General features: G+C 46.2%; 1 protein-coding gene across 1 annotated transcript in view; it reads left to right on the top strand.

The window, feature by feature from the left end:
• The window catches only part of RANGAP1 (Ran GTPase activating protein 1), a 355,492-nt gene that overhangs the window by 131,836 nt on the left and 210,958 nt on the right, over nucleotides 1–12,698 (top strand). The window contains exon 5 of the mRNA XM_082265579.1: nucleotides 2,578–2,757. Coding sequence (XP_082121705.1) covers nucleotides 2,578–2,757 — 180 coding nt within the window. The remainder of the gene's footprint in view (nucleotides 1–2,577; nucleotides 2,758–12,698) is intronic.

Raw genomic sequence — 12,698 nt, forward strand, 5'->3', positions numbered from 1 at the left:
ACTGCACAGCAGGGTACAGCGATTAGGGTGGGTGGAGTCAGAAGCCTGTGAGTAGCACACTACCTAACCGCCTCAATACCGGTTACTACCCTTCTGCCCAGGCAAATTTTCAGCTTTCATAATTGTCGCACTTTGACAATTGTGCAGTTATGCAGCACTATAAACCAAATATAGGAAGAGAGTAACAGTGTACCTTCTCCCACAACACAATGCTTGCTACAAAATAAGTGCTCTTAATTTAACGTGCAAAAACTGGTAAGTACTAGAAAAACAAACAAGCCAGTGATGCTAGATAAAATGCTATCCTATAAATAGCCCTTTGCAAATAGGTGAAAAATATATGAAAGAAAGTGCAGTGACTATACCAGGAAATACAATAAATGCAAATTGATAAATATACATACATAAATCAATGATGTAAAAATAAGATACATCACCATGGGCCAATCAGTAAAGTTGAAGATAGAAGGAATTCCGCGCTTGTGGACAAGGAAAAGGGCTGCAGTAAATCAGTAAAGTGCAATGGCAATGGAGTGCGATGGCAAAAAAAACAATTTTAGCAATAACAGTTCATATTCAAAAAAGTCCAATAGCATAAATGAGTCTAAGTCTGGTTGGTAAATTAAAGAAAGGAAGAGTAATGTTGGTCCAAGAAGAGATGCTGAACACTGTCATGCAGGGAGTGGAAGCAACTAATACGGTAGGCACAATGGCATAAGCATCAACCACTTTGCTATTCATAAATATTTGGTGGTAGGGAAGTGGTTAATTGATTACGTGAATTGCTTTATTTTTTAAAGTGTGTGTTTTTTTTTTATACTTTTGATTGAAAAGTGATTACATAACCTCTGTTCTCAGCTACATAAGAGGCTTAGAGAGGTGTAGGGTTGGAGAAACGGCAGTACACTGATCTTTGCAGGGAATGGCTGTGCAGGGGGGCATATCAACACGTCTTAACCACTTACCGACCGCCATCATTAAAAGTCGGCCGCTTAAAGCTAAATACCGGGGTTATGGCAGCTGATAGCTGCCTTAACCCTGGTATTTTTTTAAACGGCGGGCGTTCTGCTTTCAGATAAGGGTAGTCCCAGCGGCGGATTCGCTGCGGGATCACCCTTACGGTGCGGCGGAAGAGGTGCAACCCCCTCTTGCCGCGACCCACCGGCAGCGGGGAAAGGAATCCGGTCCCAGATGCTCAGAGACAGGAAGTTGAGTGAGGGCAAGATGGCCACCAATCAACTCTATGGTCTTGGAGGACAGGAGCGACGTCAAACGTCCTTGCCTAGCTACCGGTTTAAAGGGCCGATTTCTTTTCTTTTTTTTTTTTTTTTTAATGTAGTTGTGAGGTCTGAGGTCTTTTTGACCCCAGATCTCACAATAAAGAGGACCTGTCATGCCTATTTCTATTACAAGGGATGTTTTCATTCCTTGTAATAGGAATAAAAATAATCAACATTTTCTTTTTTTCTTTTTAAACTGTGTAAAAATAATAAATAAAATAAATAGGAAAAAAAAAAAATTAAAGCACCCTGTCCCCGTTAGCTCGCGCACAGATGCGAACGCATACGCAAGTCCTGCCCGCATATGTAAACGGTGTTCAAACCACCCATGTGAGGTATCGCCGCGATCGTTAGAGCTAGAGCAATAAATTGAGCCCTAGACATCCTCTGTAACTCTAAGCTGGTAACCTGTAGAAATTTTAAAAAAGTTTGCCTATGGGGATTTTTAAGTACCAAAGTTTGTCACCATTCCGCGAGCGTGCACAGTTTTGAAGCATGACAAGTTTGGTATCTATTTACTCGGCGTAACATTATCTTTCACATTATGGAAACAAATTGGGCTAGCTTTACTGTTTTGTTATTTTTTAAATAAAAAAAGTGAATTTTTTCCGAAAGAAAAATTGCGTTTGGAAGACCGCTGCGCAAATACAGTGTGATAAAAAAATATTGCAACCATCTCCATTTTATTCTGTAGGGTCTCTGCTAAAAAAATATATATAATGTTTGGGGGTTCTAAGTAGTTTTCTAGCGAAAAAAGAAAACCGATTTTAGCTTGTAAACGCCAAGTATCAAAAATAGGCCCGGTCTTAAAGTGGTTAAATTTAAGGACACGCAGACTGTTCTCCAGCAAAGCCAGAAAACTGACCACACTAGGATGGATGAGCACTCATGCTCCATGACAAAGCTCCGTGGGTGGGGCATAACATTTTTGGGAGGGGTGTGTGGTCTGGAAGGAGTTGGGCTGAGGCTGCTATCGCATATTACACACTGGTCCTGTAAGTTGTGCGTTGGCTGAGATTTTTCTTGAATCACATGGTCAGTTTGAAATAGGAAAGCAGGGGGACTGGCAGGAACACCAGCTATTTTACACAAAGGAAGCAATACAAATAGAACAGGGTACTTTGTAATGCAAGTAAATGGTACAGCATACACATATGCTGTGGTAACATATGCTTTAATCTTTTGTACTGAAAATCATTGGCTTGGGACAGTTGCTTTAATTTCTTTCATAAACTCCTTCTGCACCATAGATTCCATATTGTTAGTCTAAGTGTTTACATCTGTCTCTTTCTTTTAGATTTCACTGGGTGAAGCGTTGATGACAGCAGGAGCTCAGCTGACAGAGCTTGATCTGAGTGACAATGCTTTTGGTCCAGATGGGGTACGAGGGTTCGAGGCACTGCTCCAAAGTCCTGCATGCTTTACCCTGCAAGAACTCAAGCTCAACAACTGTGGCATGGGTATTGGTGGAGGAAAGGTAATTCAATTTAATAATGTTCATCCACACCTACTGAGCTATTCTCCATCTTGTCCATCGTGGCAGAAATACTTACCAATAATCCTGACGGGTAGAAAGCTGAGGAAGTGTAACGTGAATCCATAGAACTCTTTTCCGAGGGGATAGGCAGTAACTCCTCAGTCCCTCCCAAACTGACAAAAAAAAAGACTGGGGTTTTGGTGCATGAAGTGTTCCTTACTTAACATTCAGAATCATTGCCAACTTGTGTACCAGCATAGGGTCCCTTCCTGAATGAAGGTACTTTATGAGAACATGCAAAGGTCAGACAAAATGTAGACTTCCAAAGAGATTTGTACAGCAGTTTTAAGTAGAGAGGTCATACCAGGAAAAGTCGAACATGCCTGTGGTGGATCTTTTTCCTGCCCTAAAAAAAAAACCCCTATGGTTAAGGTTGATTTCCCCATTTTCAAACACTCAATGCACAAGAAGTTAGGGACTCTCCTAAAAGCCTTTTTTTCTCTGTCCAGTTCAGCCATGGGACCAACAATGGTGTCGATGGCTATTTTCCAAGCTCTGGTAGGCTCAGCCAAGCACGTGATGCACAACTCTGGATCGATCCTATCCTGCAGTGCTCCACAAATTATAGCTCTTCCCAGTAGCCTTGTGCTACTGCATAGACGGTTTGGCAAACTTCCTGCACCAAAATTTTCACCTTGTTCTCATTTCTGTAGACATGCAGGATCTTCTGGCTGCAGACTTGGTCTGTGTTAGAAATGCTTGGAAAGGATTCCATTTGATGGGGATTGACTCTTTGGTGAGTTACTAGACGTCTTTTATTAACAAAGTCATTGGTGAATGAAACAATATTACCCAGTAGGAACAAAGCTATGATGCCATGGTAAAATTTGCTGGTTCTAGAAGACATCCTTTTGTCCCTTCCAGACAATGAATTCAAAAGTCAAGTCTTCCACACAGTTCGGTCACGAGAACTCGACGTCCAAGCCAGCAAGTCTGGCATCAAGAGGTGTACATACTGTTAAAAGTTGGGGTATGATATTTGGCCACCTGTTATTTCAGATCTATGGGTCTGGGATATTGTGTCCAGACTGGAGTTTTACTGCCTTCTGCCCTTTATTCATTTCAAATTACCCACCACAGAATTTTGGTCCTACACACTGCATAGCAGCAATTTCACACGTATGTAGTGATTGTGTCATTTCCCTCAGAGGAGATAAACCAGGGGTCTTCTAATCTTAAAATTCCTGTAAGAATATTGTAACTGGGATAATTTAGTTCCAGCAAGGTTAAAGGTTTTGCACACATGTATAGGATAACAAAGCAACTGCTCCAGGATGAATACCGCTGTGACAGATGAAAGCAGGTTGCCCTTCTAAAAGCTCATGTTAGAGCAGGTGGTTAATGGGGTTGATGTGTAGGGGTAAGTCAGGATGTCCAAGTAGGAAGGTGGGTTAATGTAACTAGGGGGAGTGGTAGGAGCTCGCACAAAAGAAAGGCCAGTCCTGTGTTTGAGCAACAAAACAAATTTTCCAAGTTGGGTAAAGATGTGAAGGTGGCAGCCCTAGATGTCACTGCTACCCCTAACAGCCAGTAAAGCAGCCCATCTAGTAGGTTTGGTGAGAGTAGTGCAATAAACTTGAGACATTACCTTGGTGGTAATAGGGGATTCTATAATCAAAAGGACTTATAGAATTTGTTGCCAGGAACGCCTGAATGGTTTGTGGTCTCCCTGCTGCCAAAGTTCGACATGTGGTGGACCAGTTTGCTAAATTACTGGAGGGGCTGATCATAACCCAGCCGTCTAGGTGCTCATTGGAACCAATTACTTTCTGGCAGACGGATCAATCAGGGGTAAAACATTAATGTAGAATATTTGGGAGGGGGGTATAGGGCAGGTGAATAAGGAGTTTCTAAACAACTGTTGGAAATTTTATTAATGTTTGTACCACTAAAAAGATATGCATAACATAACGCAAGGGAAAAATGTGACAATGAAAAATAATGCATAGTGTTCCAAGTCTACCAAGCAAAATAGGAGAGTTGGAAACTTTGGTGCATTAAGAGAACTAGGATTTCAAATGGTATTGCTGAATCTTGGCTTCATTCTTCACATGATTTGGCTATTCCTATTCCTGACATTCTGTTTCGGAGAGACATGGTAAAACAAATCGTTGGTGCTGTCTGTCTCTGTGAGAAGCGATCTCAAATCAAATGTGAAAGAGGACTTGTTGATGGAGAGTGTGATGGTGCTAAAGCATTATGTGTGGAGCTGCACATGGGTGTGCATACTTCAAAGTTAATTATTGCAGTTTGTTACAGGCCACTCAGTGTTAATTGGGTGGTGGAGACTCCTTTCCTTGCACAGATAGGGCTCCATGGGCTAGGACAGTGATAATAAAGGGTGATTTTAACTACCCTAAAATCATCTAGAGTCTGCTTCACTGCTGGAACATTAACAAGGTAGAAATGTATAAACCTTTTACAAGGCAATTTTATTGGAACAGTTTATAGAGACCTCAAATGAAATGATGCTCTGCTGGACCTGTGTATCTCAAACAATGCAGACTTTTTTTACATATAAATTATAATGTTCATATAAGTGAACGTCTGAGTAGTCATGGATTATAAGGTGATTTAATTTACTGTAAGCTGTAAACATTTACTGGAAAGATAAAAACACTTAAAGGAGAAGTATAGCCAAAGCTCGTTTGGCTATACTTCTCCAATGGATCACAGGAGTGCAATTCGTTTTGCATTCTTGTGACCCGTTTTCAGTAGAAAACAGACTGAAGTCTGCTCTCTGCTGACGTCACAGAAGTTTGTCCAGGCACTGCATCATCATCATGACAATGGAGTCTGGATCCACCAGGTGCCTGGACCGACGGCCAGCTCAGCCTCTCAACAAGCCACTGAGAGCCTGAGCCGGCTGCTCCTCCCCCTCCACAGATCAGCACTCCAACGAGCGAAGAGGGAGCTGCTGACTGACAGCAGCTCTCTGCTCGGGGAGCTGTGAGAACCGAGCAGTTGGCGGTGTTCAATCGCTCGGCTCTCAGTGTAGAGGCGCCGGGGGACAGATGCAACATCGGACCAATTCTGTATCCACCTAGGTAAGTATATTTTGAAAAATAGCCCACACCCCATACTTCTCTTTTCACTTTAAGCAAACAAATTTTCCAAGGCTGAGAGCTGCTCTCCAAAATTTATGCTGGAAGGGAATGTTGTTCTTAACCACTTCCATACAGGACAGTTACGCCCTCTTCCTGCCCAGGCCAATTTTCAGCTTTTAGCGCTGTTGCATTTTGAATGACAATTGCGCGATCATGCAACACTGTACCTAAACCAAATTTGTGTAATTTTTTCCTCACAGATAGAGCTTTCTTTTGTTGGTATTTGATCATATCAAGGTTTTTTCTTTTTTGATACACAATTAAAAAAATACCGAAAAGTTTGGAAAAAAAAAAAGTTTTGTTTGTTATAACATTTTTTAAAAAAGTTTTTTCCTGCACTGATGAGGCCACACTGACAGGCACTGATGAGGAGGCACTGATGGGGTGGCACTGATATGCAGCACTGATGGGCACTGATAGGTAGCAATGATAGCCAGCATTTGTTGGCACTGATAGCCAGCATTGGTGGGCACTGATAGGCAGCATTGGTGGGCACTAATAGGCGGCACTGATAGGCAGCACTGGTGGGCAATATTGGGCACTGGTGGGCGGCACTGATAGATGGCAAGGATGGGCACTGGTGGGCAGCACTGATAGATGGCAATGGTGAGCAGCACTGATAGGGAGGGCACTACTGGCAGGGTCCCTAACCCAAGATTGCCATCTCTGGTGGTCATAGGTGGGCATCCCTGGTGGTCATGGGTGGGCATCCCTGGTGGCTCTAGTGGCACCCCCCCCCCCTAGGGTCTGCACTGGTAATCAATGTTCTGATTACCAGCACAGACCCCCCCTTGTGATCAGTGAGTAATTAGCAAAAAAAATACTTCAAACTCACTGATTCCCTTGCTGCAGCACAGATCGTTTCTTCTTCTCCTCACTGACAGGATCTGTTTGAGGAGAAGAAGAGATCATCGGCTGTATTTACATTACATGACCATGTAAATTGGACACAGCCGTCATGTGATCAGGAGGGCCAATCACAGGGCCCTCCTGCCAAAACTTGTTGCTATGTGTCCGAGGGACACAGGCACATTGAGATTGCGCCGCTGCGCGTGCCCGTGGCGGCACAATCTCGCTCCTTCTGCAGGATGTTCGGAAACGTCCGATTCAGACGAGACTCCCACCCGGCCGTATATGTACAGTGGCCGGGTGGGAGGTGGTTAAAGAACACAGAACAGAAATGGGAATGTTATGCAATCACACTGCATTATATATTCCTATGTGCAATAAATGTAATTGACAAAACATTTAAAACTTTGCTCCCGTCCAAAGTTATCTCTATATACTTCTATTAGTTATATGGAGTAAGCAAGCTGTTGGGTTTCGGCTCAGGTCTTCCAGAGTGAGGCTTTTGATGGTACCTGTGACTGTGGCTCGGAATGGCTTCAGTTTAGGTAACGAACAGCTGATGTCTGACATTATACCTGGTTCAACATCACATCATCAGCATGTGTCGTGAATTTGACTGTGTATTTTGTGTAATGCATGAGGAATTCTATACCATCTGCTTAGGTTTTAATACCCTATTTCCTGACGTTTGTTTGCTATCAAAGATGTATTCATGAAATACAAGATTCCTCCATATTATTGTGGGTTACATATTTAGTCAGGTTGAAAATGACCTGTCTTTCTAGTTCAACCAATAAAAGGAGAGAAAAACAAAATCATACAATCCCCATATACACAATCCTATACCCACAGTTGATCCAGGAGAAGGCAAAAAATCCCCAACAAAGTATGATCCAAATTGTTCCAGCAGGGGAAAAACATCTTTCCTGATCCCCCAAGAGGCAATTGGATGGTTCTCTGGATCAACTTTACCTATAAATATTAGTATCCGGTTATATTATGTATGTTTAGGAAAGCATCATCATTTAAAAGTTATAGAGAATCTAACACAATACTTAACCCCTTCCATACCGCGCCATAATAAAATGATGGTGGCAGGAAGTCTTTCTCGATCCGGGCGGACGTCATATGACGGCGCCCGGATCTCCCCGCTACTGTGCGCCCCCGGGGGCGCGCGGCGCGGCGATCGGGGGTGAGGCTCGTCCCTTGGACTGAGCCCAACCCCGATCACGGTAAACAGCCAATGAAATTGGCTGTTTACCACGGATCGGCTGTGTCTATCACAGCCGATCACATGAGCGGTTCCAGCGCGAGCCGCTCATTCCCTCCTCAATGCGCGCCCCGATCGGGGACGAGGCTCGTCCCTCGGACAGAGCCCATCCCCGATCTAGGTAAAGAGCCAATGATATTGGCTTTTTACCACGTGACCGGCTGTGTCCAATCACAGCCGGTCACAAATGTCAACAGAGAACACGGTAACTAGCTGTCACCGTGTTCTCCTCCTCACACACTGATCCTGTGTGAGGAGGAGATTGTGGTAACAGCTAGTTACCAAATACAGTGCACCCCAAACACACTGATTGCCCCCCCCCCCCCAATAAAGAGCACCTGTCACTAGCCCATCTAAGTACCTGTCACTAGCCCATCAAAGTACCTGTCACTAGCCCATCAAAGTACCTGTCACTAACCCATCAAAGTACCCGAGTACCTGTCACCAGCCCATCAGGTACTCTGATGACAGGTACTCGGGTAATCTGATGGGCTGGTGACAGGTACTCGGGTACTCTGATGGGATACAGAGAGGTACTCGGGTACTCTGATGGGCTGGTGACAGGTATTCGGGTACTCTGATGACAGGTACTCGGGTACTTTGAGTACCCGTCATCGGAGTACCCGAGTACCCGTCATCGGAGTACCCGAATACCCGTCATCAGAGTACCCGAGTACCCGTCGTCAGAGTACCCGAGTACCTGTCACCTACCCATCAGAGTACCCGAGTACCTGTCACCTACCCATCAGAGTACCCGAGTACCTTCCACCTGCTCATCAGAGTACCTGACACCTGAAGTACCTGCTCATCAGTACCCATCACTACTCATCAGTACCCATCAGTACCTATCACCTATCGGTATCAGTACTGATCATCCGTACCCATCAGTTCAGTATCAGTATCACCTATCAGTATCAGTACTACTCATCAGTACCCATCACCTGCCTGTCACCTGCCCATCAGAGTACCTGAGTACCTGTCACCTGCCCAGCAAAGTACCCGAGTACCTGTCACCCTTCATACAGCCACCATGTCCAAGTCCAAAAAGGTTTATATACGTCCTCCGTTTAAACCTAAATACCGGTGTTATGGCAGCAGATAGCTGCCATAACCCTGGTATTTTTTTAAACGGTGGACGGTTGGCTTTCCGATAAAGGTGGTCCCAGTGGCAGATTCGCCGCGGGATGACCCTTCCGGGATGGCGGAAGAGGTGCCCCCCCTCCCGCCGCATTCCGGTCCTTCTCCCTGCTTACCGGACCCGCCGGAAGCGGGGAAAATTATCCGGTCCCGGATCCTCACAGACAGGATATCGAGTGAGGGCAAGCTTGCCCTCACTCGACTCTATGGTCTCGGAGGACCGGAGCTACGGCAAATGTCGTTGCCTAGCAACCGGTTTAAAGGTCCCTTTTTTTTTTTTTTTCATTTTATTTTATTATTTTATTTTATTTTTTTTCTATCTTTTAGTGTACTTGTGAGATCGGAGGACTTTTTGACCCCAGATCTCACAAAAAAGAGGTCCTGTCGTGCCTTTTAAAATGGTGTAAAAATAATAAATAAAATAAATAGTAAAAAAAAAAAACATTAAAGCGCCCTGTCCCCGTGAGCTCGCGCGCAGAAGCGAACGCATACGGAAACCCCGCCCACATATGTAAATGGTGTTCAAACCACACATGTGAGGTATCGCTGCGATCGTTAGAGCAAGAGCAAAAATTTGAGCCCTAGACCTCCTCTGTAACTCTAAGATGGCAACCTGTAGAAATTTTTAAAGTGTCGCCTATGGGGATTTCTAAGTACCAAAGTTTGTCGCCATTCCATGAGCGTGCGCAATTTTGAAGCATGACATGTTGGGTATCTATTTACTCGGCGTAACATTATCTTTCACATTGTGGAAAAAAATTGGGCTAACTTTATTGGTTTCTTATTTTTTAATTAAAAAAGGTGAATTTTTTCCCAAAAAAAATTGCGTTTGGAAGACCGCTGCGCAAATACGGTGTGATAAAAAATATTGCAATAATCTCCATTTTATTCTCTAGGGTCTCTGCTAAAAAAAAAATATTTCTCTTTCGTCCTCCGACAGTCGCCGCCACCTCTATGTCATCACTGTTGGGTATTGACTTCCGCTCCGTAGGAGTAGCTAGGCATATAGACTTAGTCAAAAGACAAAAGGCATTAGCATATACACACCCATGGGGGCTGTCCCATCTGGTCAATACCCCCCTGCATGACCACTCCCAACTCAGTTTGGTAGCATAGCAGTAGGTAATAAGAACCCCAAAAGAGGGGCGGGGGTGGCGACCGTCAGAGGACTCAGAGAAAGGAATTTTACAGGTAAGATTTTACGAAAATTCAGTTTTCTCTTCCGTCCTCCGACAGTCGCCGCCACCTCTAAGTCATCACTGTTGGGATGTCCCAAAGCAGTATAGACATGAGGGGTGGGAGACGCAACCGTAGAAAAGGCAACGCAGTACCCACATCAGAGAAAGGAATCTTACATGCACCGTAAGAGAACCAACTGGGCAACAGAAACAAACAATGCTCAACAGGAGCAACAGCCCAGGAAAGCAAATGCCAACAGCCAGGGACCCAGAAAAAACCACAAGGGTCCATCATGGCACAGCCGCACTGAGAACTTTGCGGCCAAAGGAGGCATCAGCTGATGCCAGAACGTCTACTTTGTAGAATTTTGAAAAAGTGTGCACCGACGACCAAGTCGCAGCCTTGCACACCTGGGCCACTGAGGCCCTATGCCAACAGGCCCAGGACGTACACACAGATCTGGTAGAGTGCGCCTTAACAGGGAAGGGTGGAACCCGTTCCTTCAAAGCGTAAGCCTGTTCAATGGTCTGTCTGATCCATTCAGCGATAGTCGCTGCAGATGCAGCCATGCCCTTCCGAGGTTCCATAGGAAGGACAAAGAGGGAATCCGTTTTACGAAAGGATTCCGTGGACGACAGGTAAACCCTGATCGCCCTGACCACATCCAAGGAGTGCAGAGCAACCTCCTTAGGATGCTTAGGCTTCGTACAAAGCGAAGGCAGAACAATGTCCTCATTAATGTGGAACTAAGAGACCACCTTAGGAAGAAAGGAGGGCTGCGGACGCAAAACCACCTTATCCCGGTGAATCACCAAGTATGGAGAACAGCAAGATAACGCTGCCAGTTCCGACATTCTGCCAGCCGAAGTAATCGCCACCAAAAAGGCAACCTTCTTAGAAAGCAGAGGCAACGATATCTCCCGGATGTTTTCAAAGGGAGCACGTGGTAATGTGGACAGAACTAAGTTCAAGTCCCACGGAGGTAAGGGCTCCTTCCTGGGAGGAGCCAAATGTCTCATACCTTGAATGAAGGTGCGAACCAGAGAATGAGACGCCACAGGGCGTTGGAAAAGAATAGCCAGGGCGGACACCTGGCCCTTGATCGTGGCCAACGCCAGACGCTGGTCCACTCCCGCCTGGAGAAAGGCCAACACTCTCGACACCGAGTACGAGCGAGGGGAGAACCCCCTGGACTCGCACCAGGCGAAGTAAGCCTTCCAGGTGCGGTAATAGATCTTTCCAGAGGAGGTCTTCCTGGCCTTGACAGGGATGACCTCAGAGGAGAGACCCCTGTCCCTCAGGACCTGGGTCTCAACAGCCAGGCCGTTAAAGCCAGCGACTGTAAAGAAGGATGGAAGATCGGACCCTGAGACAGGAGATCTTCCCGCATGGGCAGCCGCCACGGAGGCGCCACCGCCAGATGAACAACGTCGGCGTACCAGGACCGGCGTGGCCAGTCTGGAGCCACCAAAATCACCAGGTGCGGTTCCGAGGCTAACCTGCAGAGGAACCTGGATAGCAACTGAATCGGGGGAAAGGCATACATCAGACGATACTGATGCCAAGGGGCCACCAACGCATCCGACGCCACCTTTTGGTTTAGCCGAGATACGAACAGATCCACGTCCGGGGATCCCCACCTCGCACACAGCATTTGAAAGACCTCCGGGTGCAGGGACCATTCCCCCTGGTCCAGGGTCTGGCGGCTCAGATAGTCGGCCTGCGAATTCTCCACACCCGGAATGTGAACTGCTGAGATCGCCGGGACATGAGTCTCGGCCCACGATAGAATGTCGGTCACCTCCCATGCCGCACAAGCACTCCTGGTGCCCCCTTGGTGGTTGATGTAAGCCACCGCGGTAGCATTGTCCGTCTGTACTCGGACAGGTAGGCCCTGAAGACGATCCGACCACTGTAAGAGACAGAGTTTTATCGCTCGCAATTCCAGCACATTTATCGGGAGGGAGGATGACAGGCTGGCATCCGTGGTAATCACCGTCCACGCCAACGGACGGAAGGACTTGCCTTCCGCCACCGACGGGGACTGGAGCCACCACAGAAGAGCCAATCTGGTCTGACAACTCAAGGAGACACTCAGATCCAGGGACTGAGGCAGTCTGTCCTACCTGGCCAGGATCTCCGTCTGGAGAGCCCACGTGTGAAACTGAGCAAAGGGGATCGCCTCGAAGGCTGACACCATCAACCCCAGAGACCTCATACAGGTTCTGAGTGACGAGGACAGGTTGTCCCTTAGGGACCTGATCTCGTCCTGCAAGGTCTGGAGCTTGTCCTCTGGCAAGAACACCTTTGCCTGAGCAGAGTCCAGAATCATTCCCAGA

Source organism: Pelophylax lessonae (assembly GCF_965119305.1).
Source record: "Pelophylax lessonae genome assembly, chromosome: 8".
Classification (NCBI taxonomy): Eukaryota; Metazoa; Chordata; class Amphibia; order Anura; family Ranidae; genus Pelophylax; species Pelophylax lessonae.